At 44.3% G+C, this 27,344-nt stretch overlaps 3 protein-coding genes across 7 annotated transcripts in view; 2 read left to right on the top strand and 1 right to left on the bottom strand.

Annotated features, from left to right (window-relative positions):
- LOC135911931 (neprilysin-1-like) overlaps nt 1-27,344 on the bottom strand; it is a 220,352-nt gene that overhangs the window by 181,255 nt on the left and 11,753 nt on the right. For 3 of the 5 annotated variants that reach the window (XM_065444278.1, XM_065444277.1, XM_065444280.1), the window contains exon 2: nt 14,971-15,110. In XM_065444278.1, the coding sequence (XP_065300350.1) occupies nt 14,971-15,108 (138 nt within the window). In that variant the 5' untranslated portion in view covers nt 15,109-15,110. Of the gene's footprint in view, nt 1-969; nt 1,108-14,970; nt 15,111-27,344 lie in introns of those variants that run through there. The other 2 variants (XM_065444281.2, XM_065444282.2) reach the window with 2 other exon arrangements.
- The window catches only part of LOC135911930 (cholecystokinin receptor type A-like), a 463,919-nt gene that overhangs the window by 59,143 nt on the left and 377,432 nt on the right, over nt 1-27,344 (top strand). The window lies entirely within an intron of this gene.
- Nucleotides 1,010-8,672, top strand: LOC139049856 (uncharacterized). The gene is made up of 2 exons (XM_070525685.1): nt 1,010-2,209; nt 8,409-8,672. Exons 1-2 carry the CDS (start codon nt 1,010-1,012, stop codon nt 8,655-8,657), a joined length of 1,449 nt encoding a protein of 482 aa, XP_070381786.1. The 3' UTR covers nt 8,658-8,672.

A 27,344-nucleotide genomic window follows, 5' to 3' on the forward strand; every position in this document is an offset into this window, starting at 1 on the left:
ACAGCGAGACGACCCCGAGCAGCCGCGACCCGACAGCCCCGACCCGGTGCAGCCAGCTTCGTCTTCTCTTCCAGCCATGGCAGAGCGGCGTTATCCTGCAAGGCAGAGGCGCCCTCCAGACCGCTATGTGCCATGAACTACTTTTTGTTTCAGTGCATGCGCCCGAACTACAATAAGAACGGGGGAGTGTAGTGGCTGCACGTCTACCGATAACCTACACGTGCGCTACTGCGACATGCCCCTTTGATAAGAGCTTATATACCGCGGCGCCGAGCGTAGCCGGTGCACTTCTTCCCAGCTTATCACAGTCGGCGGCCCAGCTGTGCTGGTGCTCGCCAGTCACCTTGTCAATGGAATAAAGCAATTCCCTTTGCGTACTGTCCCTGCAACCGCCTGGTTCCTGCCTGCCTGGAAGAACACCACAGACCTGTTTTCTTTTTATACGTGGTGCAAAGAACATTACCATGAATGCTGCTATGACGAACGTCGTGGTTTTCACATGCAAAACCACAAGCATTTCATTTTCTTCTGTAGATTCTGTAACATCGTGTGTGTTCTGAGGATCAAGGATCTCGGTGCACTTTTTATCCACTTTTCAGTTAGCACTAAACGCGTTGCAATGCGGAATACGCGCTTTCTTGGCTCTCTTTGCACAATATTGATTGAATTCAATTCTACACCGTTCAGGAAGTTGTACACATGTCATCTCGAACGTCCGACGGACATCTAGAATGGCACTTCTAGATCTCAGTGACATTATGGATGCGGTTCAGAAAACGTTTCTAAGCATATTGGGCATGGACGCACGACAGGAATGATGGCCTCACGCATCTTTTTGGTCATTCCACAGTTATTCGGTGCCCTGGTCCTTGGCTGGGAATGTCATGCTATCTCTCGTCACGGTGGAGCTCTCTACAACGGTTCGTTAACCACGGAAGCAAAGTTTCAAGACATCTGTGCCTCACCTACCTCATCTTATCCTGGCGACTGCTGCTTGCCACCAAATGAGATGCTCCCTGTCGACCAGTGCCTCACCAGCAACGGTACAGTTGGTGACCCTTACGACGAAGCTGCAATGGCGGGTGCTTTCCCAGCTTCCATGTGTCCGTACGCTGCCGCCCTCCTCTGGCAGGGTGGTTACGTCACTGGTCATTTGTCACCTGATGTGCACTGCGCATCTTCAGCGTCTTCAGCTGCGCCGATAGCGAGTCAGCTTAAAGCCAGCGCTCCGAACGAAATCTTCAGTGGGCATGGACGCACGACAGGAATGATGGCCTCACGCATCTTTTTGTTCATTCCACAGTTATTCGGTGCCCTGGTCCTTGGCTGGGAATGTCATGCTGTCTCTCGTCACAGTGGAGCTCTCTACAACGGTTCGTTAACCACGGAAGCAAAGTTTCAAGACATCTGTGCCTCACCTACCTCATCTTATCCTGGCGACTGCTGCTTGCCACCAAATGAGATGCTCCCTGTCGACCAGTGCCTCACCAGCAACGGTACAGTTGGTGACCCTTACGACGAAGCTGCAATGGCGGGTGCTTTCCCAGCTTCCATGTGTCCGTACGCTGCCGCCCTCCTCTGGCAGGGTGGTTACGTCACTGGTCATTTGTCACCTGATGTGCACTGCGCATCTTCAGCGTCTTCAGCTGCGCCGATAGCGAGTCAGCTTAAAGCCAGCGCTCCGAACGAAATCTTCAGTGGGCATGGACGCACGACAGGAATGATGGCCTCACGCATCTTTTTGTTCATTCCACAGTTATTCGGTGCCCTGGTCCTTGGCTGGGAATGTCATGCTGTCTCTCGTCACGGTGGAGCTCTCTACAACGGTTCGTTAACCACGGAAGCAAAGTTTCAAGACATCTGTGCCTCACCTACCTCATCTTATCCTGGCGACTGCTGCTTGCCACCAAATGAGATGCTCCCTGTCGACCAGTGCCTCACCAGCAACGGTACAGTTGGTGACCCTTACGACGAAGCTGCAATGGCGGGTGCTTTCCCAGCTTCCATGTGTCCGTACGCTGCCGCCCTCCTCTGGCAGGGTGGTTACGTCACTGGTCATTTGTCACCTGATGTGCACTGCGCATCTTCAGCGTCTTCAGCTGCGCCGATAGCGAGTCAGCTTAAAGCCAGCGCTCCGAACGAAATCTTCAGTGGGCATGGACGCACGACAGGAATGATGGCCTCACGCATCTTTTTGTTCATTCCACAGGTCAGTTGCCTTTCCATATCAAGACTAAAATCCGACGATCCATTTATAATCGTGCTTCCATGCCCAGAAGCAGTGCTTGGTCCTTTTTGTTCTTTGTTATTGCTTTTGTGCGGTGACGTTGAGAGTAATCCTGGTCCTCCGAGAGAACAACCATCAGATACATTATCCGAAGTTCTGAAAACCTTACGCGATTTGAATCAAAGGTCTAAAAGAATGGAGGATAACCAAAAAGCAATGCTGGACACTATTACAGAGTTAAAAACGCATCAGGAAACGGTGGCGGAAGCGATATCAGAAATTAAAGAAAGACTTGCGACGGTAGAAAATCAGACCGGTAGATTTGAAAAATGGCAGCATGACCTCGGTGACGTGCGTGAAGCGGTTGGGAATATAGCAAAGGACGCTGCATTCCTACGCTCCCGACTGGATGATGCGGAAGACCGCTCTCGTAGAAATAATCTACTTTTTTATGGTTTAACGGACATCGCCACCGAATCCGCTGTTCAATCGGAGGAAAAGATACTGGACATTCTAACAAACACTCTAAGCCTCAGAATAACTAGTGACAGCATATCGCGTGCACATCGTATTGGTAGATTCAGTCCAGGGAAGTCTCGTCCGTTGATAGTAAATTTTGCTGCCTATAAAACGAAGGAAGAAATATTATCGAACCGCCCCATGCTAAAAGAAATGAGTATCTCTGTTAGTGAAGATTTCAGTCCCGCTACACGCTACGCCAGAAGAACTCTTATCGAATACGGAAAAAGTCAGAATGTACCATTTAAATTAAGATGTAACAAGCTACTAATTGGTAAAAAATGCTATGTATACGACACCACTGAGCAAAAGGTCTGTGAATTGAAGCCGTTAAGCAGTACCCCAGATGATGCCACGGCGTCTGTTCTATCCTTAAGATCAGGCCGCAATGTCCTAACAGTGCGCCCATAGGATAACGCGAGGGGTAGCGACCTCGATCCTATAATATCAAGACTACCGGTTCTTTTTACTAATATTCGTAGCTTCTTACCTAAAAAAGATGATCTTTGTAGCCTAATAAATGATTGTGATGCAGACATAATTGCAATAACCGAAACGTGGTTGACGAGTAAAGTAACAAACTCTGAGTTATTCTACTGCAATAAAAAGTATAATATTTACCGTACTGATCGCGCTAACACACTAGGCGGTGGTGTGTTAATTGCTGTTAATGAATGCTTTGACTGTTTCCCTGTATCCATATCATGTAACATTGAATGTGTATGGTGCTGCATTTCAGTAAATTTCAAAAAAGTTGTGATCGGTGTTTGTTACCGACCACCATCATCAGCCCCTACTTTTTGCGATAGCATGTATGACTGCTTGTGCCAGATAAGTGTTCGCTTCCCCGGAACGCCAATATTACTTATGGGCGATTTTAACTTTCCGAATATTTCCTGGTCAAGCACGTGTCCTTTACTAAATACAACTTCCGCAGAATCAAAGCATTTTGCAGAGGTATGTGCTGATTTCAACCTGGTTCAGGTAGTTACTTCCCCTACACGTGTAACGAACACCACATCATCTCTTTTAGATCTTGTTTTAACATCATCAACAGATATCATATCTAAGGTTACACACTCACCCGGAGTGATCACGACGTCTTGCATTTTTTCATTAGCTTGGCAATCCTACCGTCCCAAAACAGTATTAAAACCATTCGTGATTATAAAAACGGCAATTTCACCGCTATCAACAACGAACTTGCTCTATTCCTTGATAATTACCTGCCTAAAGTTGCTGAGCGCTCACTGGATACTAACTGGAATATATTCAAAGAAAAAATTCACGATCTTGTTAACAAGTTTATTCCGAAGAGGCGTGTATTTTCGAATAACAATGCTTCATGGTATACTAAATCTTTGAAACGCCTATCTAACAGAAAAAAACGTCTTTTTCGCACCGCTAAGCGGACGGAAAGCCAGGCTAAATGGTCGGCTTACAAAGAAGCTGCCTCGGCCTACTCATCTGCAATAAAGAAAACAAAATTTTCTTTTTTCAATAATACCCTTCCGAACATGCTCATCAATAATCCAAGAAGCTTCTGGAATGTAGTAAGGCCTAGTGCGTCGAAAATCGTATCACTTAGCACGTCTTCCGGTGAGCCTATACCTCGGCAGCACTGCGCTACGATTTTAAATAATGTATTTATAAAGGCTTTCACTCCTTCAGCACATGATAACGACCTTCCTAGGCTACCATGCTGCAATTTTTTTCCTATGGATCCCGTAATTTTTAACTCTACTGGCATAAAAAAAATAATAGACACTCTTAAACTTACGTCTTCTTGTGGAATAGATGAAATCACGACGAAATTTCTAAAAAATACTAGTGAGTATTCCTCTATCATCTTAGAGAGCATTTTTTCACAATCGTACCTGTCCTCATCCTTGCCTCATGACTGGAAAACAGCAAAGATTATTCCTATCCGCAAATCTGGCGAAACTCAGGATCCTTTTAACTACAGGCCCATATCGATTACCTCAGTACCATGCAAAATTATGGAGCATATCATATTTTCTAACCTCGTCAACTTTCTTGAAGAAAATAATTTTTTCTCTAACGGTCAACATGGCTTTCGCAAATTTTTTTCTTGTGAGACCCAGCTGGTAACTTTCACTAATGACTTACATGTATATCTCGATAACGGTTTTTTGACTGATTGCATATTTTTGGATTTTTCTAAAGCTTTTGACAAAGTGAAACATGTACTGCTACTACACAAACTTAGCGCACTCAACATTGACCCTGGAGTACTCAGCTGGATCCAATCATTCCTTTCTTCTCGTTCCCAATTTGTTGTAACTAATGACTCCAAATCTCACGCGGCTCCAGTTGAATCCGGTGTTCCACAAGGGTCTGTTCTTGGTCCTCTTTTATTTTTAATATATATTAACGATTTACCTGATAACATTTCCTCACAAATTTGTTTATTTGCTGACGACTGCGTTATATATCGAAAAGTTACTAATGCATCTGATATAGCTACCCTTCAATCCGATTTAAATAACATATCTAACTGGTGCCTCACATGGTGCATGGAACTCAACATTAATAAATGCAAATCTATGCGGGTTTCTCGTTCTAACACAACTTGCCCTACCTACGCCCTTAATGACTGCCCCATTCAATCCGTTACATGCTACCGTTATCTTGGCATTCATATAACTAACGATCTTTCTTGGAAGCAGCATGTACAGTATGTAATATCTAAAGCTAACCGCTCCTTAGGATATTTGAAGAGAAATTTTTCGCTTGCGCCAGTTTCATTAAAACGGCTGTTGTACACGACATACGTCCGCCCCCAATTAGAATATGCCTCATCCGTTTGGGATCCTCATCAGATCACATTAATTAACGAAATTGAATCGGTGCAAAATCGCTCGGTTCGTTTCATCTTAGCTAACTACCATCGCACTGCTAGTGTTACATTAATGAAGAGAACCCTTCAAATTCCATTATTATCTCTTCGAAGAAAAGAATCACGCATTTCCCTTTTTCATAAAATCTACTACCACAACGCATCTCTTCGCCCTCTTTGGATCCAACCTGCACCTTATTATTCGGCTCGTCGTTACCACTTACATAAAGTTAACGTACCCCATCATAACACCGTTGCGTGCTCACAATCATTCCTTCCTAGGACTTCAGTCGACTGGAATAACCTACCAACATCATTAGTAAGCATCAGTGACCCCACTCGTTTTAAGAATGCACTAACCAACACAGAATAATGTATGGTAGCAAACGGCATGATTATGTACTTATCCGTCAACATTGTCTGCTTGTTAAAGTGTATTCTTTGTTTATTTTCATGTTATGTAAGCCTCTGAGATTTGTTATGAATGTGTTGCTACTTTTTTCATATTGCTTTTGTTCGTTGGAAATTCCTTGAACTAATCCTGCATTTTTTACTCTTCGAATGTATTCGCGCCCCTCCCCTCTGCAATGTACAATTATGTACCTTGAGGGTATCACAAATAAATAAATAAATAAATAAATATATCATCCCCGCTTTTGTAACACGAGTATTGTTCTAGCATAACTGGATTACTTTCATTGGCCTTACTTCGCTGCCGACGTAATCGCGCAGATGTTTTGTTGCTTTTGAAACTCCTTCACGGTATCCTCATGTGTTCCAAACTCTCCAGTTGTATTATGTTTCGAATAGAGCGCAAGATCACCAGAGAACATAGACTTTTACATGTTCCTGCATGTCACCACCAACACTCAACCATCCACAGAACGCAGTCTTCATAACGCTTATTTTCACTTTCTTGATAGTTTTCATAACTTGCTGTCATTGTCCTTTTGAGAGCTGTGCGTTAATTTGTCATAGTTTAACTGCCGTTCTCCTTCTTTTTTTCTTCTTCGTTCACCTTGCGCCTTGCTGTAAGCACACTCTCCTTTTGAAGGTTGTTCCTTTTATCCATTGTTATTTTTAGTAATAGCACTCTGTCGACATTTTTTATGAATGTGCGCGCCAGCACTCAAACCTCATGGCTGTTTCTGAGCACAGTAAATGATTGATTGATTGATTGATTAATTGATTGATTCATTGATTGCGGTATTATCCAAGGTGGCGTGCCGGGGCATTGGCAGGCTAACATCTATAGTTACGTGATACCACGCTAAAAGCATTCACAAGTTAGCGACACGAACACTAGACATTCTCTTGCCGTATTTGTTTGTCCCCCCAACTGCAGGATTGCGAAGCGGATCCATATATGAGTACTTTTGTCATGACTTCTGTCGCATATTTGTTGCGGAAGCAGTTCCTGTAAGATGAAAAATTTTGCTACATCACTCTGCCCCCGAGAGTTATGTTATCATTCAGCAGCTCACATTACTCCGATATAGCTTCCAGAAGCAAAAACACAGAAAAAGCGTGACGCTGGCTCAAACTTGTGCACGTCAACAACAACTATAGTTTAGCATTTTTGAGTAGGCTATACTTAGCAACTATTTTGCACTTGTCTCGACGTGACAGGGTGGAATTACGCATTGAATCTGCAACTCACGTTTTACATGGCAAATCTGCGTGGAGAGATTCAATTCTCAGGTGACTGGCAAAGCTCCTAATTTCTTGCTCACACAAGACATGAACTCATTTTTCTTCACTCTGCCACCACCGGCGCTTGTATTCGCATCATGTGAGCCTACGACTGACGCCGCAAGCATAACAAAGGGTCCCTTAATTTCCAGCAACACCAATAGCGCTTATGCTGACGTCGTTGCAAAAGTATATTGGTACAAGCTTCAATTTGTACTATCACAAAAAATTTTTATCCATGCACGTACCTTTCTTTTTTTTCTTCGCACTGGCTCAGTCGTTCAGTGTTCAAAAGCAGGTTTTAATTATTGATGTTTAGTTGCAGCTGCAGACTTATGGATTCTATTATAGAAACGCAGTGACACACGATAATTATTTGAAGCTGGGGCGGGTTCCGAGAAATAAACGTAAGTTTGAAAGAGGTAATAATTTGTTTTGGAACACCTGCTCGAACATTAGTTTGGTGTTGAAAAGTTAAGCAAGAATTAATTAGGGCCCACCTCAATGCACCCTCGCTGTGTGCGCAGCGTGATAAATGAAACCGTTTATGCTTGATTCTATAACACGCGAGCAGGTGGTTGTACATTGATTTGCTCACGGTACAGAGAAAGTCCAATATTTACGAAAGGTGTTAATATAACCGGCTACAAATATCCCAGTTGTGAACGTGCTCGTGGAATGGTCCCTTAATGTTGCAGAAAACATCAAACACCGATTGCAGGTCGGAAGCGAAGATTCAAAGGGCCGCAACAAATTGTCCTGCAATGCTGAAGGACCAAGCATAATTGGTTGCGCTTTTGTACAACCTTGGGGTTGCTTAAGCAGAGCGTCATTCCAACAGAATAAAAACGTGTTTAGAGAAGTTAGTTTTTCGGTCGGAGCATCCAAGATTCAACCGCGTTTCGTCTAGTCCATTCATAACGTCCTTGAGATATTTCCCGTTTTATTCATTGCGTTATGCTCCACACACACATCGAGTATCATTCCTATGGGCATCTATAATTTCACTTTCTTTTATTTGCTTTGTGTGCCCTCTTCGCATGTACTGCTATCTATTCTCCGCTCACTTTCCCCGTTAACTCTTCCTTTCCCTTCATTCTGCCTTTATAGAGTGCACCCAAGAATGAAAAACCCAGGAAAAGAAGGGAACGAGCAAAAGAAGGCATATACGATATTACACAGCACACACCCATAGCGAGTATCGCGCCCCGGAGACTTATCATTTGGTCGGAAACCCAAGAGAACATAAAATTCAGAGGTGGCCCTGGGAAAGATCATCGCGACACAGCTTCTATCTCTCACTGTGTCAGCAAATGGAGACGCCGAGCGGGAGACGAGCTGCAAGGCAAGAAAGGATAAACAAAGACGCCTGAGCTGACGGCTGTTTCGAAGCCCTGTCTCGCTCCGCCCCGGTGGGAGCGTAAAGGATTCAGGAAATTGGGTCTGACAGTCATAGCGACCCGTCCCCGTGGCTGGGACACGAAGTGACCTTGTGAAGTTTACAGAGAGAATGGAAGACCACACAATATGAAGCACAGATGGAAAATATGAAAGCAGCATGACGGGCTGCATCAGCAAGAAGGCAAATTGTGAATAACGTATAGTGGCGCCTTAACGCGGCGACACGCGACGTTCGACAGATACCATTGACTCCAAGCCTCCTCTTGGGGCTATTTATAGCGACCTTCCCACCGACCACGATAGATGAAAACTTCAGCCTTCTATAGCTTTTTCGTTTACCTTTCCATAAACCTTAGTGCTATCCACGACTCTGTCCTATTACGTTATAGGCCTCATTGTGCTCGTAAATTACCTTGCTCACTGCACACGTCTTCATTTTACTGCTTGTGGCGCTTGGTCACTTACTATAAACTCACCCTTGAATGTCCGCTATTCATGTTTATGACAAACTGAACAATGTGCCGCTTTTGACATTATCCAGCATACGATCGCAGTAAATGAACACAGACGAATTTCAATGTCCGTGTTTTCTATTAACAGCTACACAGGCTGGCCTAGGTTGCACGCAAACATTCACTGGTATGTAGTATTAGTAAACAGATTTAATAAAGGATCATACGGCCACCGCCAGTTGTCGTATATGGGAACCGTTCACCTAACTACCCCCATGGCTTCGCTGCTCCTACTGAACCATTTATCGTTCAGCAAACGTAAAAAATAAGCGTCCCATTTTCACCTTGATGCTTTAGATTCGGCGTGAAACGTTAGTCGCGAAACACATTCTACACTACAGCCACAGTATACGCTGTGAGCTGTGCAGCACAAAACGGGACACATTACCAAACATGTTTCGATGTGGGCATGGCGTCGACAATCCGCATCCCAGACGCGCGTCCTCTACGTCATGCTCTAATCAAAACATATTTGGCAATAGGCGTCCTCATTTGATCAGACACGCTCAGCTGATGTGTACTTCAGTCGGTACAAAAGCAACGCCTTCTTGATTTCGCTCTCCTTGATACCTTAGTTTTCGATGCTATGTATTTCTTAAACTTTAATACCATGCCTGCAACACTGAAAAGAGGTGTTCATCAGTAAACAAAGGTACCTTCGCGACACCTGAAAAACGAGCTTTTTCGCAATAGGACCAAGCTAGAGGCAAAGCTAACCAGCGGCTTTATGAACTCTTGGGCGGGACGACAACCAGTCTGCCAGTACACTCAATCTCTCAGGTATTGCAGGAATGCAATAAAGGCCACAACCAACATTATTTTCATCAAGTACAAAAATATAGGAATTGTGTTCCTGAAATATTGCAACGGAATATCAAGCGAACATCCCGTACTGCAACGAGAACCAACACACCGAGATGTGGGACATAAGACTTCAGTGCTGTATGAGAATCGATCAGCATAAAAACAACGATGCGCCTGCCGCATTCAGGATGGAATCTTCTCAATCATTCCGGTAATGTGAATGTCCCAGGAAAGCAAACACAAGAACATCGTTTGGCGCATACACAGCTTCTTCCATTGCACTTCAATTTATTAAAATTTTCAATTGCAACCCTTCAGGAAAAATCACACAGGCACGTGCACTCATTCTTTACTGCTTTCGAATACATGAAAAAAAGCACTGGCACAAAAAAATAGCTAACAAAAGAAACAAACAGTGCCATCCTGTTTGGTTATATAAGCTCTCTCAAAAACAATCGCCAGAAAGCCTAAAAATAACTTGTCAGTTCATGTTGCAGGAGTTGCCTACAGGAGTTGTATACAGGCGCAGTCCTACACCCATAGGCAAATGAAATGATTGTTCAAGGCCAAAGTGTGGTTGCCTGCTAGAAACTTTTTCCAGACCAAGAATTTACAACGTTAAAATTGTAACTCGCGCCGTGTGCAAGAGAAAAAGAATACCTGTTTCTGCGGCCCACGACATTCCACATGGGGGGAGGAAAACGCCCAAAGTACATCAGCGCAACACTTATCGCTTCAAAATAAGGCACATACATTACTGCAAGGAATGAAGCTCGTAGTGTTTCTGTGGAATCAATTTCATTACAGTTTAAACGTTGCCCCTTGTAGTCACATGGTCTCACAAATGTTTGGTGGTGACAACTATGCCGTGCGCCTACCAAAGGATTATTCATCCCGGCGACTCTTCCCTAGTCGCTAATAACATCCAAAGCGCGGCACTTAACCTGCTGTCATTCTCCAAACATTCCTCGCAAAATGCAGTCACTCTCACACACCGCAGACGATTTCGCCGTTAATGTCGCGAGGTGAGAAATATATTTTACCTTCGTATTCCTCACCGCTGGACTCGTCGCATTTATGCATTTTAATGTAAATGTAATATTACAAGTAAAATAAGAAACAGGAGAAAGCGCTATTTCCCCACATCCACGCACAGCCATCAATCTCTTCTCGGTCCTAACATCAATATTATTTCGATCTACGCGTATGTTCCCACCTGGCGTTCTGGAAGGTAACGCATACCGGTAATAAGAAAATGTATACAGGGTGCCCCAGCTAACATTTTACAGAGTTTAAAAATATGCGAATGCCACGTGGCTAGAGAGAACGAAGGCAACGTTCTTATACCGTCGCTTGGAGATAGGCTAATTATTTTTTCATTCCACCTAGTTAGATAATTAATCCTAGTTAATTAATAATCTTCTCAAATATTCTAATTAGATCAAAAGTTGGAGCGACAAAATTGCGGTACAATGTAAAGAACTCCCGGTCCAGCTTTCTGTTGCTCAATACGTGCTACATAAAAGTGTTTTTCCGAGTGTGAAAGAAGCCCGCGAATAGACGAAAAGTGCCTTGAGCGGCAAGTCGTGCAGACACTTTGCGTGCATTTGCGGGCTTCTTTCAGGCTCGGGAAAACACTTATGTAGCATATATTGAACAACAGAAAGCTGTATCGGGAGTTTTTCATGTCGCTCTACAATTTTATCTTTGATACTTTTCAGGTAAATATTGTATTTGTGAAGTCGATTAAAAAATTAAGACTAATTATACAGTTAGGTGGAAAAGAAAGGATAAGCTGAGCATCACCAAGCAAGGCAAACAATATTACCTTGGTACTGTCCAGCTACTTGGGATTTGCATATATTGAAAATCCGGCTAAAGTTAGCTGGGACACCATGCATATGGCTAGTGTGTAATTTGCATACATGCTTTATAATAAGACTCTTATGTGGCTCCAGTTGCTTTACCACTGGTTAGAGCATGCTGAAGGACACCATGCAGTTCTTGAGACGCCCGTATACCACCGAGCCTCGATGACGCTTTCAAATTAGGGAGCCGTGTCACTCAATTCACCGCGGTGGCCGACTAGGCCCTGGCTTTTACGAAATGCCCCCCGCGACGAATTGAACCCCTGCCTCGTCTTTCGGCGTACTCGAGAAAGTCCCCACTCTCTACATGTAGAGGTAGACCTCTTCGCTGTGCTTACTCGAGGGCCTATATAGAATAGAGTTGGAGTTTACGAGGCGTGTTGACCTCATTCGTTCTGGGTGAGTGTCGAAATATCCAATTTTGGACGCAACTATCTTTGTGGGCGTCAGATGGTTCAAAGGCGCTTACGAAATCGCCCCCCGGCGCTCCGTAATTCCTGTAGCTGCAGTGTAAAATACGTGATATCTTAGCTTTACGCGAAAGGCACAGGCTAAGTTAAAGACGTACGGTACGCGAAGCCGAGTAAGGCAGTCTTATATGCATAACTTAGCGCTGCCAGTTACTAATCACACGAGTAGCTTTAATGAATGCATTCAGAACAAATCCTGCCAATTGAAATAGCGCGTCGAAGGGAAACAATTATAATGAGCGCAGTCATTCGAAATAAAAAAAAATTAAGCGGTTCGCTGTGCACGTAGACGTTATTAAGTGGTGAATGTATTCAGAATATTTAAGCACTCGCTGGCTGTCGTGTTTCCAACAGTGGCCTGCAGATTGTTCACCGAGGAGGCTGTTCCCTCTGTTTGACCACTTCAGCCTTCTGTTTCGTTAATAAAGTACATTCCCGCCTTTGGTAATTTATAAGAAAGACCGTTTTCTAAATGTCCTTATTCTGAATTTGAAACTCACTGCTTAAAGTCAGGCAAATGGTAGCCACCATATAAGCAAAATGGCGAACCATACAACAATAGTCCACGGGCAGGCTGGCCAACATCTCCATAGAGGGGCCGAAATGTATCCTTTATCGAGAAGTGGACCTATAGTGCAATTATTCTTATTTTGATAACGGGATATTGCAATCTTGTGTAACATGTTACCCCACACGAAAAACAAGCTTTCTGGGATGCAATAGGAATTACGGGTTGTTTCGTATGTAGAAGGGTTATTAACGACTGCTGTGTGCCACGCACTCATAAAGCTAAGCTGAACAAAGCATGACAATTGAATTAGGGTTAATTGGTACTTTGATGCTTGCCATTCAGGCCACGATGCGACAGCGAGAAGCGTGAATCCATAGGGCGCTGGCTGCCCGCCACCAGGTGGCGTGTCCAGAACTTCACCTCAAGGGGCGCTGCTCTGCGTTTTTTTGCTGCCTCCCAGTTTTGGTTTCGTGCGCTCTGATAGCCCAAATTAATTGAGCCACAGTTCCGCAGGATAATCAATTTTTTTTTTCAGATCACAAAGCTAAAACGGCTTGTACGGAGAGCTCGCTTCAATTTCCGAAATACAATGAGCCCACTGAAGCTAAACGTCCATACGTTAATGAATGAAGATTTGTTAATTATCGACTAATTACCACATATCGGCCGTGACCTCGTGGTCGGCACCACCGATGGCATGCCTCCGAAAGAACTAACTGCCTTGTAACTCGAAACGGCTATTTTTAGCTATTACCTAAAGTCATGCAGAAATACCCGGCACATAGTTCAAACTAAAGGCCAAAGCATTGCTAAATTCCTGTGTGAGTGAAACGGCAAGCAAAGAGTTACGTGAAATGTGGCGGTTAAATTTTCGTTTACTTGTTAACCACGGTTACTACTGCCGAGTTCGCGACGACACAGTGCCTACTATTGCGAATGGCGACCATCGCCGACTCTCTGCTTTTGCCGTGAACTAGCGTCTGCGTGAAGAGCGAGATAATGCAGCAGATTACCCAGAAAATGTGACAATGTACTCGACGAACTTCCGACTCATGGCAAAGAGTGCGACGCAGCGCCTGGTAATTGCTAACTCGTGGGAATACAAAAATGCCAGAGAAATTTATTTTAGTGCTACTCAGTGCGCTTATATAAATAAAAAAAAAATCTGCTATACGTCACTCAGCAATAATACCTAACGTCAGGCGTTTTCGCAATCACTTCATTTAAACCCGAGAACCGACTGATAGGACCAACTGGGACAACAAAAACGAGAAATGGTATTCAATCAGGCTGGTTCGGCGCGTTGAGCAATGCAAATGCATCGGGATTGCAACATTGAGAATCTATGATATCGGTACATGAACCCAGCCGACGTGAATCTATGAAAAGGAGACTACGAATGAAACTAAGGAAACACGGACAGGGGACTATTTATTGTGGGGTATACGCGGGTCTACTTGCTGATCTCCAGTCTGCTTTGTCGGCACAAAGTTGGGGAATTTGTCTTCAGAAATTGCTACATGCACGAACTCTCATTTCCGAAAGTTCCCGAACGAGTTAGTTATGATAGGGCACGACGATAAATTATAACAGGCTGGACTCTAAAAAAGAGTACGACATACACGAAAGTTGACTCGATACGTTTCTTTCTGTTTTTTTTTTCGTGTATAATACCTGCCTTCAGTTCCAAACAAGAGAGCTTCCTTTGTCTACACTTGCACAGTCGCGATAACTGGAAAGATCATGTTCCTATAAAGCCAGCAATTCCCGCTAAAGCAAAATGTGATGCTCCCTTTGATCGAAACCTGAAGAGGCGGCACGATAGGCGACAAACGTCGGTCAATGAGAACAAGTCAATGCTCCTTGCATACTTGGCCGCGGATGATTTCCCATCTCTCGAGTTGCATCGTCCCAAGACAAACAGGGTAGCCGCGGGGAGAAGCGGGCTCAATCAGTGACAGCAAGCATGCAATCACCTTGTTTCGTAAGCCAAAATCAACTCGTCCTTGATTTCCTTTTTTTTCTTCTCCGTACAGGCCTGACGCGGCTGCGCTTCGTCCCGAGGTAGCATGAGAAGTAGAAAGTGCTGCCTTATGCCACGCTCACCTTAGGCGAACGATCGTAGTGTTCATCGTAGCGGCGGGACCTTTGACTTTTGGCAACTTCAGCAACCAGTGGATTTCGGCGATGAGGGCAGAATATGGACGACTTCCTTTGAGTCGCTCGTTTCCCGTGTCTCGACATCCCTGCACATAACAAATATTTGGACTCATTTAGTAATGCCATAAAATATGCATTTGAATCTATGGAGCTCCTGAAGTACAAGTTAGCAACAGCATGCTTTTCTCGGTCCACATTAACGTTTTACCCGCCGCGATGGCTTAGCGCCTAAGGCGCTGCGCTGCTAAGCATGATGTTGCGGGTTCCACATCCACCCACGGAGGCAGCATTTCGACGGCGGATGAAATGCAAAAGCCCTCCTGTAGCGTCAGTTTGGGGCAGGTTCAAGAACAAAAGAAAGTGACCTCCAGTCCCCACTGAGAAGGTGGTAGAGAAGCTGTAAACAACTAGACCGAGTGCCCATTGCGACGTAGGCTGAAATTATTCATGTTGCGACATTCAGAAGCACTTTATCTAATTATTTGCCTAAGACGTTTCGACGGCCTGCAATTTAGCTTGCGCCACTACTTCGTGCAGCTACAAAGAGTGCACCAGATAGAAATTTGCCGCGCCTCGTTTGCACGATGCTCTTCGGGAGTCCTCACTATATGTTGCCTTCCCATAGCACTGTCACTACACAAAATTGCTAGGCAGGTTCTTGTTTCACGTACGAAAGTGCAGTTACGTCACTCCTTACTTCGTCTACTACAGTCAAGCTGCCCTCGCAGCGGCAACTAGCGCAACAGTAATCTTTACCGGGAAGCGTACGCGGGGAACGCCATCTGCTTCACATTGCATGTAAGCGTGGGAGAGCCTTTTTATCGATTATGTGGTCCGGATGCTTGTTCTGAGCGTGTTCTTTAATGAAAAGTACGCTGTTCTCTATGTCGTATGCCTTATTCCAAAGAATGTATGCACTGTTCGCTTCCCTTTGCCGAGGGCTTGTAGCGTCTGCCTCACGGGTTAGGTGGCTTTGCATTTTATGGTATGAGCCATAGATAATGATAGTTCTCTGTCGACGTTGCGCTACGATGAAAACCAGGGATCCTAGCCGTAGAGAGCTACGCTGTAATATTGCGCACTCCCCTACTATACACGCCTCCTAATCACATCCAGGTATAGGCCCGTAATACTTATTTTTCATACATATTGTGAGTTAGGGATCCTCCGCAGACCGTGAATTTCACAGTAGTCGCGCAGTAAATGGGCTGCCCTGTAAGCAGGCTTCAAATAAAAAAAATACACTGCGCACAAAGAGACAGGAAACCAGAGATTACACAACACCAGCACAACACCATTGCATAACATAAAATGCTTAATGATATAGTGCAAAGGAACGCGCAGTTTCCACATAGTCCTAAATCTAGCAATCTTAAAAGGCTCAACCCTTTAAGTCAAAAGAATGCATTATGCGTATCCCTTCTCGCCATGACCCTTCCTTGGAGACTATTTTTGTATTTCTCCTCAAGTCTGTTTTTTGCTTTTTGTAGATATGAGGTACGTTAGTCATTTCTTTAGTTTTTATTTCTTTGGAATGCTTTCACTGGCACTGTATATTACATCGCTCATTTTGACGGCCATAAGTTACACGACCTGAGTTGCGTGGTGGACACGTATACACTTGAAATGAATCTCGAAGAGGACACCAGTTTGGGGATATTTCTTAAAATGCGGGACGAAACACATGGGCGTTGCAGATGATACTGTGTTTCAATGCATCAAAGAGAATCTTGTTTAAAAAGCAGGTGGAACAACAGTGAATATTTACGGTGAGTTTAATGGCAGATATCTCCAAGCTGATATCATGGAAACTCATTCTAAGTGGATACGTATTGAGAATCCATGGGCTACAATCAGTAACTTGCAATATGTGCCGTAAGTAATTAAAAAGGTAATTAGCGTTTTTTTTTAATTATGGGTTTTACGTCCCAAAAGCACGATCTGATTATGAAGCATGCTGATGTGAGGGACTCGGGTTTAATTTCGACCACCTGGGTTTCTTTATTATCGAAATGCGACTTCGAGTGCCGGGTTTTGAACCCGCAACTTAGTGCTTAGTAGCCCAGCATCATAGCTATTAAGCAACCACGGCCGCTAAGTAAATTTTAATTGGTTGAATATGCGTTATATTTCAATTGGTTGAATGGTTGAATACGTGTTTCGATTTCTCGTGAAAGTAATGTCTGCTTCATTGAATGGTTCAGATCAAGGACTTGTAGTATATTATCTACGACAACTGACTTTTTGAAAACTTCCTGAATGTAAGATAGAAGAGTGCGACTTAAGTTGTTTTCGCACAATCTATTACAATATATTGCGTGAAATACGTTGCGCAAACACAATTTATGGCGTAATCTTCTCCCTGAATTGGCACCTACAGGGCCATCTTCATTCATACACTACTCAATATATATATATATATATATATATATATATATATATATATTTGTGTGTGTGTGTGGCTGTGTGTGCGCCACAAGCCGGCAATTCAAGGGTTTCAAGGTTGCCCACTCGCAATCAAGAGTCCAAGCAGATGACGGTTTTCATATATATATATATATATATATATATATATATATATATATATAGTGCACCAACTGAAAAACTGCAACACCTTTTCTCGTTCACTTCCATTTCCATCTGATTTGCAACATTTCCATTAAAACCATCATCTGCTTGGACTCTTGATTGCGAGTGGGAAAAATTGAGACCCTTGAATTGCCGGCTTGTGGTACACACACACACACACAAATATATATATATGTGAACCACAAGCCGGCAATTCAAGGGTGTCAATTTTTACCACTCGCAAGCAAGAGTCCAAAAAGATGACGGTTTTAATGGACATGTTGCCATTGATAGATGGAAATGAAAGTGAATGAGAAAACTGTTGCAGTTTCGTCCGACATTCTATGCATTGGTTGTAACTGCAGATTATTTGACAGCTCAACGCAGTAAGGTTAGCAGCTTTATGCAGCTGCCTAAACTGCTGTAAACATTCGCTTACTGATTAAATTACCAAACACGCAAAGAATTAGTGTACTGGAACACTCGCAGACCCGCCGTGGTTGCTCAGTGGCTATGGTGTTGGGCTGCTGAGCACGAGGTCGCGGGATTGAATCCCGGCTACGACGGCCGAATTTCGATGGGGGCGAAATACGAAAACACCCGTGTATTTATATTTAGGTGAACGTTAAAGAGCCCCAGGTGGTCGAAATTTGCGGAGTCCTCCACTACGGCGTGCCTCATAATCCGAAAGTGCTTTTGGCAACTGAAACCCCATAATTTAATTTTATTTTAAACACTCGCAGGGCTAATCCTACGGTACACTTCTCGTACACGTACATATTACGCTAAAACGTCGATGGAAACGCCGCGCTACCTGATTTGGTAAGAGCAGTGCACGTCCAAAGCGAGGAATTGGGTTCGCATCCCACCCGCCACCAGCTTTCCTTTTTCGGTTTTTATCCACTTTCATTTTCATTTATTTGACTTTTTACATTTAAGATAAACCTACAGATATTTTCCCCCATGCTTACGTTGGTTCCGCTGTGTCGCTTCTTACGATTGTGATACATGTAGATGCGCCTGCTTAAAGAGACTGACATACCAATAAGATATACTTGTCGCAAAAGCATTAACTGTTCCCTGCAGAACACTTACGTCAGTTTGAATCATAACAACCATTCTTTTCTAAACCAAGCATCATTCGCATTACGTATAGGTGTCAACTGGATTTTAGTCTGCCCTTGTTTTCTCAAATTGCTTAAAATGTTCATAATTCCCCGACGTAAATATCAATACCGATTGTTACACCAATGTTCTTACAACAATGGCCCATTTTAGTAGGATCTAGCTATGAAGGGTTCTTATTTCTTTAGCAATTATATGGGCACTCCAAGCGAATTCTTGCCGGCGTTGTCGCCGTCAAGGTCACCGTGAGGTTGCGTATATAATTATGTATGTAACAAGAGATAAGTAACTTTAGTGATATTATGGTGTAGCAGTATGACCGACATATACCAGATGTCATATAGCAAGGCGTGGCATAAGCATATACCTAAATATATACGAGAACTTAACCTCACAGGGACGCCGCCGTCGTTTAGAAGAAGAGAGTTTGCGAGAACCGCATCCACTACACAACCGGTAGACTGAATAGTGCATGAATTTAAACTGCGGAATTGTCGACTCCTAGACTAAAACACCTCGCCAGTAACGATGCTGTCAAAGCGCCTAACTTGGCATTTGAAGGGAATATTACGCAAAGCTTCGTAAAATACGTTTTTGCAAAAGCGAAATGGGCACATTGGCCTTAAGAGCATGCTTGTTGAGCCACAAATGAGGAAACAACGAAAAAAATTAGATGGAGATGACACCGCGCTAAAGTTTCTGCATTAGCTTAAGTCGTGATGTAATGAACGTTTATAGCGTTCTTATCTACGTTTGTCTGTCGCTATGGGGCGTCGTCATATTGAATTTTATGTGAACCAGTGAGACATTCTTTAAAATTACTGAAACTTTCTCTCAGTTTAAGTTCTCACAATTTCTTCCTGTAATGGTCAGTCATTTTCTGCGGAATAACTGAATGTAGGATACTTGAATAACTACTTTCACAATGTTCACTGTTTTGTCTTGAAGGCTGTTCTTATATATTTTCTGGAAGAACATACCGCACGACGGATATAAAGAAAGGAAGCCTCATAACGCTACCGCAGGTGAATAGATTGATGCGGGGCAGCTGCATCGTTAAAGTGGATATTTTTTTTCATAAAAAGACGTAAGCTGTAGCTCTTCCTACATAACTGGTGCTCTTTACCCTAAACCATAGTATCGATAAGTTTCCTGAGCTCTTGATATGACTAGGACAAGGTGAAATAAACCTCACCGCAGGAATCAGGACACGACGATGAATGCAGCCATTGTGAATATTAAAAATAAGGAAATATATATTTACATGCTGTTTACATAGGATGAGTGAGACTTTCTCGTGGTCTTGAATGGCTCTGGTTTAACAGATGGACTTGGATGGCTTTATATGAGATCCGGGGCAATCAGGGTAGAGGTTCAACGGGATCGTCATAACGTGTGGCCGTGTTCCTGTTGTGCGTGACGTCAATAGTCTGTTCCTCTTGTTGCTGGTCTCTTTTGCTTGCGTCATTTTATGACATGGCTTAGAAGGCGCACAATGGCAGCGCTACTATTTAAGTGTCGTACCATGGCTTCCAGGCTCACCCCCATAGGCGCACTATGACATAGCTGGGAGCAGAATTACTCTGTGCTTCGCAGGGTACAGCCAATGGCCCCGCATAATGACACTGGTGTATAATGTACGTTGCGTTTCCCAATTCTTACAGCAACAATGCAGTCATCTCACCGAGCAAACTAAAGTACCTGCAAACCCACGTGGCTGCTGCCATAGCACATGTTGCCTATAAGATGTGAAAGGCGCGATGTGATGCTACTGTGTTTGGAATAAGGGGTGGCCATTCACGAATACGAGTTCGTAAGCGCTGATAGTCGTTAGTGGGTGGCCTTGTCTGATAGCGTGCTCGCCGTTACAGTTAATCTAAGCCGCTCGCTCAAGATCTCTCTCACGTACCAACTGTTTTCGGAATGAACATTACAAGAGCTATGCTCGGGAATTGATTTCTGAAGGGGCTCTGCGGGGGCAGCGGTAGCCATGTTGAAAGATTTCTGTTCGTCTACCTTTGCTCGGGAATCAAGCACATCGCTGACATATGTTAGTTTAAACGTACAATGCATGCATTGGCATTTACATATAAGTTGTGCTGTGAAGTCTAAATTCGCGGCGAAAATTTTGAGGAGTTCCAGGATGTCATAAAAGCAACACCTCCCACCCATCCTCCGCTGCCTCCTAGCCCACCGACTTGCATGTCACTATCAATCCTTAACATCACTGCATGTATTTTTTGCTTCCGCTATGTCACACACTTATACAGCTCATCTCAATATAAAAGTTAGAGAGGAGAGATGTGGACGCAGTGGCGATTCTTTATTGGGCACAATTAATTTTGATAACGTATCACAAGCACTGCGCATATCCCCAACGGGACAAAATACCAACTTTCTCATGTCGCAAAGAATGCAGTTTCCCGCGCCGCAAGGACAATAGGAACTGCTCGAAACGGGCAACGTGAATAATGCGCGGGTATCCCTCAACCAATGAGCGCAACCCTAAGGACCAAGTCTCGGCTGGGAAATCCGCAGCTCCTCGAACGCAATTCTCAGCACCGCGGGACGCTGCAGCACTCAACACACTGCGACTACGTGCTAAATAAGGCAGTGGCGCTAACAATGCGTTACAAGGATAAATAACACGCGGAACAAATGCGCGCCTCGCATCGAAGTTCTCATTCGGCACAGTCTGCGCCCTTTCACCTTCGGCTGCGGACGCGAAAGCTTCCAGACAGGTGAAAAACGGTGCCGCTTCGAACCGAGTGCGTAAGTTTCGTCCCACAGTAGTGATCCCACCAACGATGCGGCGTAGAAAGGCGGCCGCCCGAACAAAGAGCTCCCATTATTCCTAGTTTACCGCGACTCCCCAAAATGTAATAATGACGAAGCGCTCAGGACTTTGGCGCAAGTAGGCGTAGAGGAAAACAAAAAAAAAAGATGTCTGAGAACACGTTTGGTTTCGCGAATGTCATTTGTCAAGCAAGCGGCGACAATTATGTGTAGAACACGGGCATGGCGCCGAGCGACACCCTCTCCCACCGAGAGCTTGCCGCGTTTATTCACAGAACCCAAATTCGATATCCTATTCACCTGGTCATCCGGCTTCCGCATAACTCTACGGGAGCCTTTCATATACAGCACCTGCTGTGAATGCACCGCAGCTCTGGCAAAAGAAAAAATTAGAGGGGAATATTTGTACAATAGCACAAAGGGCAGTGGGCCTTGCCATTTGAATCTCGACCTGGTTGCCTATGGAGAAAAACATACAGGATCAAATACTCGCAACGAGGAAAGGCACGTGAATGCTGCGGCGAAAATTCGAAGACCTCTCAGCACATCCTGATGGCAGGCATGCGTAGGGATTCATCCAGTGAGAGCCGCAGATGAAATACACTTACTAGAAGCGCTTGGATTTAAAGTGAACGAAAGTTTTACCACTCACCAGTCGAGATAAGTAAAAGCCGTTTCGAGTATTGGTGAAAAAAAGAAAACTGGCAAAATATTGATACTACCGGATCCGTTACAAGCGTAAGCAGCGATACAAGGTCGATATCTATAGAGTAGATTCAATAATAATAATAATAATAATAATAATAATAATAATAATAATAATAATAATAATAATAATAATAATAATTGCCCCCACCCCCACCATTTATGTCCACTGCAGGAAGAAAGCCTCTCGCTGCGATCTCCAATTACTCCTGTCCTGCGCTAGCCGATTTGAACTATGGACTGCAAATTTCAAGTTCATGATTTTCAGTAACAGAAAAAAGTAGATGCGTACAAGAATGCTGGAATGAAAAGCATGTATAGTATACCTTATTAATTTAAGCAGCATCGGATACTATTTGTCGCCACCCACCCCCCTGTTACGAACAGGATGCCAATAAGTCGTGATCGTCACCTGTCAGTACTCCAACTTTGACCAAGGGTCGACAGCCATTATTGGCTTGTGAACATCGCGCGGTACAACGTGTCATTTGCCGCATCGTTTATCTACGGTTTTCAAATATTGAAACGCGAGCAATTGTGAAACTACTACAGTGCGTTCTCTCGTCTCGAGGTTCACCTGTATTTGTACCTGAGGCTTAATTAGGACTTAATTAGAAACAAGCTACAGCCAGATTGCAGCGCATAACCCGCCGTGGTTGCTCAGTGGCTATGGTGTTGGGCTGCTGAGCACGAGGTCGCGGGATCGAATCCCGGCCACGGCGGCCGCATTTCGATGGGGGGCGAAATGCGAAAACACCGGTGTGCTTAGATTTAGGTGCACGTTAAAGAACCCCAGGTGGTCAAAATTTCCGGAGTCCTCCACTACGGCGTGCCTCATAATCAGAATGGTTTTGGCACGTAAAACCCCAAATATTATTATTATACATCGCACATATATGTATTTGCGCGAAAGAGGGTGCGTTGCAGTTTGTGGCAGCTCACGTTTCATTTTTTGCACTATGTATCTCTCTCCGTGTAGTGACAGTGCTGCTCAGTGATTGCGACAACGCCTAGCATTTGCTGTGTGCTTGCGTGTTGGTCGCGTTGCAAGGGATCCGACGAAACAGAATCCTTGCTTTGTTTCCTATACTGACGCAAGCCCACTAGACAAGCGGAAGCGGCCCACTCCGCGGCGAGCAACTCTCGGTTTCACAATGAACTTGAAATATGCTCAACTTTGAGAATACGATGTAAATGCGGAAACTGTTATTCCTGCAGATGCATTGGGCAATGTGCTGAAATTTTGTGTCGCTGCAATGTGAGCGATTGAAGCTCAAAGCGGATGCCATTCTGAGAATTTCTGAAAACTTGCTATCTTCCTCGCTTGTCTAAGGCGAAGTACAGCCTCGTTCAATGTCACACTATCTGTTAAATGACCGACTCAACAAGTTCAATACCCCAAGTAAACAAGTGATAACTAAACTACAATACGTAACTAAAAGCTCACTAATCTAACAAATTAAACTAACTAAACTAATAAATAATAGTTACCTTCACCAACAAATTAACTAAACCACATATCTCACCTAATTAAACTTAAAACTACTTGGAGGCTGAACTACCTGCTCGCAAGACAACTAGAGCAGTTTGTTGGAGTACATTTACTCTCTGCTGCCAGTATGTACTGAAATGTACAGTCAAGTAATCGTAGGGCCAGTTACAGTCGCGAGCAAAATTTTGCCGACCAAAGATGACGCCATTTCTTTTCTTTTTTTCTCAGAGTGGGCATTCTAGCTCCAATCAAGAGCACGCGCATACGTGCGCGCGTTTGACCAATACAACGTATTAAACCTGCAGTTCCAGGCTGCGGGGCTGCGGTTGAATATGTTTAAATTTTTTTTGCTGATGCCATGGCCCCCAAACATTTGCTCCCGATCTCATTTTACAAAAAACGCAGCAGATGCAACGAGTTTGAATCTATATAGAGCGAAGGTTCGTGTGAGTGCCTAAATAGTCGGAACACGAGTACACAAACGCATGCACGCACGCACACACACACACACACAAACACAAGTGGGGGCGCACACAAATTATACCGAGCCTTTTGTTCAGCGGATCTGCGGAATACTAGCGAGTAGGACGGACGCCTTGAGCGCAATATGGCTTCACGGGCAGCGTGCACATACGTACGTAGTGAAATTCAAATCAGTTCTATCCGCAAGAATTGTTTACTTCCTCATTTCAATTCGGATGCGCGAAGGCGAACTTTTGGGTTCTTTTGTTGCTTTCCCCCGCACGCCCGCGCGGCCAGCGTCGCCGCTGCCGCAAATATGTGTGCGCGTGCGTGCGTGTATGTATGTATGTATGTATGTATGTATGTATGTATGTATGTGTGTGTGTATGTGTGTGTGTGTGTGTGTGTGTGTGTGTGTGTGTGCGTGCGTGCGTGCGTGCGTGCGTGCGTGCGTGCGTGCGTGCGTGCGTGTGTGTGTGTGTGTGTGTGCGTGTGTGTGTGTGTGTGTGTGTGTGTGTGTGTGTGTGTGTGTGTGTGTGTGTGTGTGTGTGTGTGTGTGTGTGTGTGTGTGTGTGTGTGTGTGTGTGTGTGTAATGGAGCTCGCTGGAGCGGGATACCCGCTATCTTGCGTGCGCACTCGAGTTTGGGAGGAATTTTCGTCGGGCGCAACAGCGGCGCTTGGAGCGTAATGAAACAGAAGAACCGTGCATGACTCTCAGCAAAGGCTCGGAGAGGAAACGTGCACAAGCTCTGCTCGGGCGAAACGTGGCGTAGAAATGTATGGAAGACGACGCTGCATAATTTAGTCGAAGCCCACGCGGTGAGTTGGCCCCGAGTCCGCGTTTGCGCGATGATGCACGTGCCAGGCACCGGAGCATACTGGCATCGGGTCTTCCCCGTGTCAGCAAATGTAGGGATGTTTAGAAGAGCGGCGCACCATGTACTGTTCACATGTGGAATAGAACCGTGGCTAAAACCACATTACCAGGCGTAAAAGCCTGTGATATCACAATACTTTTTTTCTCTGAAGAGCATGAACTGCAGTAGAGGTTTGTACCGCTATTATTTTGCGACTCTGTCCGTGCCTGCTCGGTGTATTTAAAAAATTGGTGAATTAAAGCTATGCAAACGATGTCCCGAAGACGATGCTTCACGCAAACGCTGCGATCGATGAAATGAGAGAAGAACGAAAACAGCTAAAATGGAGTATTGTTTATCCGGAAGAACCCCAGTTAGACAGTATTGCATGCTCACGATAATAACTAAATAAAGAGCATAGTGTGTGAGTTCCATGAATAAGCGTAGGGAAAGAATAGCGGCGCACGTCATACAAAACACATAATGACCTACTCTAAAACTCTCCTTGCCAATAAAACAAACAAAAATCGACACTGCGCCGTTTATTGGAGGAAACGCTCGGATGGTGCCATTTTAGTTCCTTTTAGCTAGCTCCTGTATGAACCTCCACCTGTGCATGCCTGTGAATGTTCTCCAGAAGAAGCGTACGCACCAGGTACCTTCCAATGAAGGCACATTCTTGGCACATTCAAATGAAATTACAAGATATTCACCAAGCCCAAACTGTAGGGAGCGCCCTCATTCCAGAAGCGCTGGGATACACTGCTGATGGGACGGTTAACTGGTCTGACGAGATAGCGAGAGTTGTTGAGGGTATGTGGGGGAAAACAAGCAATGAAGCGACGGGGCTGGAGTCGTCACAGGCACAGTAAACATTATATTCAAGATCGATGCCATACCCTCCCTCTACAGAAGGCTAAGCATTGTGATATGGCGGCAGGTACATAGAATACAAAGGACAAATGGCTGTCTCTACTCCGGTTTAAAGGGTATGTAGTTATAAATTATTATCATCATCTTCACTGTCATGACTCAATCGCTTTGAAGTGTGGGGATCTGGAGAATCTCGTCAGCAAGGCGTGATTTTCGTGTCAATACTGATCTCTTGACGGCGCCTGATCCCTTTATTTTCTTTCTCCATCGATGCGCGGTCCATTCTTCTCTCGCATGCTGCGCTTAGACGTCTCGGCTGAATGAAAATCTGCGCACGTCTGAAGAGTACGCGAACCAAATCTCGCGGAAAACTGCACGTTCCAAGCCTGTGGCAACGCGTCCGCGCCAAGATGAAAAGAAGAAAAGCTTAAGATGGAAAGAAAGATGTCAGTAGAGTACTCCGAAGCAAAGAAAAGCCCACTGACGTCTCCTCATGGCACATCTTTTTTAATAAAGCGGAGTCTGATAGAAGGATGGAAACTGGATAATCCCAGCTTCCGGTTTTTGCTATGATAGGCTTCACCCGGGTCGATTCCCTGCCTTTAGGTCAGCTTCCACAATCTTGTTTCGTTCTAGCTCGCTTGATCGTCTTTTTTTGCGAAAAGTGAAAGGATTTTCGCGTCGAGTGAGGGATTTCTTACTAGGAAAAAAAAATGTAGGTGGCCCATTAATATATTGCAGGGAAAGGACATTGCTTATATCAGAACTACAAGCAATGAATAACATTTCTGGAAGAAATATTTATTATTTGGTTAAGACAGTACTGAAGCAGTGGAACTAATCAGGTGCAGTTAGCTTATTAAGTGTTGCACTCATGGTAAAATTGCGAAGCTACATGAAAACCTATTTTGCCGAAAGGAGTGCAGTGTAGCCACCAATACCGATCTTACGCAGAATTTACTAAACGCTTCCAGAACATCTTTAGACAATCGTTCACATAAAATTCCAATAGGATGGTCTGTGATACCAGTGACAAATGCGCGTAATCTTCTGCTTTGTAGTTGTTCAGAAGACCGAAATGTTCTTCTGGAAGTACAAGTGACTGTAGCCACAAAGAATGGTAACACAGGGAAGCCGAAATGGATCTAAACGCGTTTATGGGACGGCGAAATCATGAGCTGCAGTCCCTTTGCGAATTAAGGAACGTTTAAGATTTCGCATAGTTCCGAAGAACAGTGGTCTATAAATGAAGCAAGAAATCGACTAACAGCCTAACACGGACAACGAAACAAGTGATTCTGACACCCACACCAGCAGATGCTGTAAAGGCAATGAGGTAAAAGCTGCAATAACACCATAACACTGAAGCACAAGCCACCACGCGGTCGCCTAGTGGGTAACCGTCAGCTACTTCAATTCACAGTACGGTGGAATGTAATAA

Source organism: Dermacentor albipictus, chromosome 9 (assembly GCF_038994185.2).
Source record: "Dermacentor albipictus isolate Rhodes 1998 colony chromosome 9, USDA_Dalb.pri_finalv2, whole genome shotgun sequence".
Lineage (NCBI taxonomy): Eukaryota > Metazoa > Arthropoda > Arachnida > Ixodida > Ixodidae > Dermacentor > Dermacentor albipictus.